This window comes from Bison bison, unplaced genomic scaffold (genome assembly GCF_000754665.1).
Source record: "Bison bison bison isolate TAMUID 2011002044 unplaced genomic scaffold, Bison_UMD1.0 scf7180017861215, whole genome shotgun sequence".
In the NCBI taxonomy this organism is placed as follows: Eukaryota; Metazoa; Chordata; class Mammalia; order Artiodactyla; family Bovidae; genus Bison; species Bison bison.
Window position 1 is genome coordinate 8,945 of NW_011491787.1, and position 2,295 is coordinate 11,239.

The 2,295-nt window shown below is 46.5% G+C and overlaps 1 protein-coding gene across 1 annotated transcript in view; it reads left to right on the forward strand.

Moving 5' to 3' along the window:
- Positions 1-2,295, forward strand: part of LOC104983075 (trophinin-like) — a gene marked incomplete at both ends in the record, with an annotated part of 10,013 nt that overhangs the window by 4,216 nt on the left and 3,502 nt on the right. Inside the window, 4 exon segments of the mRNA XM_010832560.1 lie at positions 537-616; positions 715-757; positions 1,166-1,228; positions 1,796-1,946. Coding sequence (XP_010830862.1) covers positions 537-616; positions 715-757; positions 1,166-1,228; positions 1,796-1,946 — 337 coding nt within the window.

Consider the following 2,295-nt stretch of genomic DNA (forward strand, 5'->3'; position numbering starts at 1 on the left):
CTGCACACAGGAGTAGTGCTCCTTTATGATTGTCTGGAGGGTGTAAAAGCCTGGGTTACTCCTACTGTCAGATTTTCTATTTCTCTAGAAGCTTCCCTGTCTCTTCCTATCAGGCTTGGTAGAGTGATTCTCAAGGGAAGGCTTCCTGGTGTGGGTGAATCATGATGATTGATGGGCAGGAGCATCAGTGGGGCTGTGCCTAGAATTCTCTTGGAACTGAGGGGTCTGGAAGAGAAAGAAGGAACTCACATTGGCTGGGTGCCTGGATCATACCAGACTGACAAGCATTCTATCCTCTCAGTAACTTGGGGAGAGGAGAATGTAATTTTCCCATTTTATGAATAGGAGACTAGGCTCAAAGCCTTAAGTGCCTTTCCCAGGATCATATAGAGCTTGAAGCATAGACTGAGCAGAATTCTCCCATATCTGAAGAATCTGGGAGAAGCTAGCCTAGTGAGCAAGCTGGTGTATGTTTTGTTTTGTTTTTCAGATGGCTGCTGGATGTAAACCTTCTCTCTGTCCCATTATTTCCCTAGGACCAAGGGCACACCCAAACTAGATCTTCTCATGGTGATTCTGAGTGTCATTTTTATGAATGGCAACAAGGCCAATGAGGGTAAGTGGCTGGGTTGGCAGCTGAATTGGAGGAGGGGGTCATGGTCAAAATTGCACATGTTCATTTCTGTCCCTGTTTCCTTTTGCCTCCCCTTGCAGCTGTCATCTGGGAGGTGCTGCGCAAGTTGGGGCTGTGCCCTGGGTATGACTGGGCTCTGTCAGTGCTTGCTGTCCGTGTTGTCCTTTGGCAAGAGAGAATGGTCCCAGGATTGCATCAGTCTGGTGGTCTGGTGGGGTGGGCAGATGTGCTGGACTGGGTCCAGAGTTCTGACTTGGGTGGATAGGGAAATGGTCCTGAACTCTCTGCTTCCTCTTTCTCCTATGTCCTCTTTCTGTTCTAATCTGATATATAAGATAGACCTTAGGGGCATCCCTGATAAGAACCATCTGACCTCAGCTGCCTGCTTCTAGTGATCCTGTGTTCATTACTTTCCTGACTTAATTGAGATGGCCTCATGTACTAGACAGGTCTCTTCCACATTGGGAAATGCCTCTACCCCCATGTGGGAAGATCTGATCTTGGTTCATGGGTTATTTTTCCCATTGTCAGGATAAGGCACTCACTCTTAGGGGAAGTGAGGAAGCTCATCACAGATGAGTTTGTGAAGCAAAAGTAAGTGGTGTTTGGGGGCTTTGTCAGGACCTGAAGTGTTCTGGGTATGCCAGTCTGGTCCAGAAATTGCTTGTTCAGCCCTTTTCTTACACTAACTTTAGACATATGGGCATTATGTTTCCTAGAACTAAGTGAGTCTGGTCCACAATTACCATGGTGGACCATACCAGGGCTGGGCCAGACCAAACACAAAACCCTTGCTATGGGGTGTGCTCAGAGCAGAATGCCCAGAGAATGGCTTCTCTGTTTACAACACACCCAATAGAAACTTGGGTTTACCCCTCACAGGTGGCAGAATACTTTGGCCTCCCTGTGACACCATACCCTATACATGCCTCCCCTGTAACACCAAGTGACTGCTTTGTACAGAGCCAATGGGAAATGGCTCGATATTGGAGGTTAAGATCATGAAATTTGTTTTGGAGTTAGTCTGGGGAAGGAGGGCCTTGGATATCCTTCTCCAGGAGCTGAGTTTAGTACTTGATTGGAGGAGGTTGCCACCTGTAACCAAGTGGTTAGACAACAGGTTTGCTTGGTTAGAAGCAAGTTTTATTTCCTTTCTCCAAGGTACCTGGAATACAAGAGGGTCCCCAACAGCAGACCACCTGAATATGAGTTCTTCTGGGGCTTGCGATCCTACCATGAGACTAGCAAGATGAAAGTTCTCAAGTTTGCCTGCAAGGTAATGGAAGAGCTTCCCTTACTTGGCATATTAAGGGTAATATGGCTGGGGCAGGCAGTGTACAGAATGGACAGGTACAGGGTAGCCTGCAGTTCATATATAAACATATGGAACTTAATTTATGTCCCAGAATGCTGCTTGACATAAAGTTTACATCATTTCATTCATTATTCATAATTTATATTAGTCTCCTTAACTGCTATAACAAAATATCATAAACTGAGTAGTTTAAACAACAGAAACAGGAATTTCCCTGGTGGTCCAGTGGCTAAGACTCTACGCTCCCAATGCAGGGGGCTGGGGTTCAATCCATGGCCAGGGAACTAGGTCCCACATGCCCCAACTAAGAATTCACTCACATGCCACAACTAAAGCCTGGTGCAGC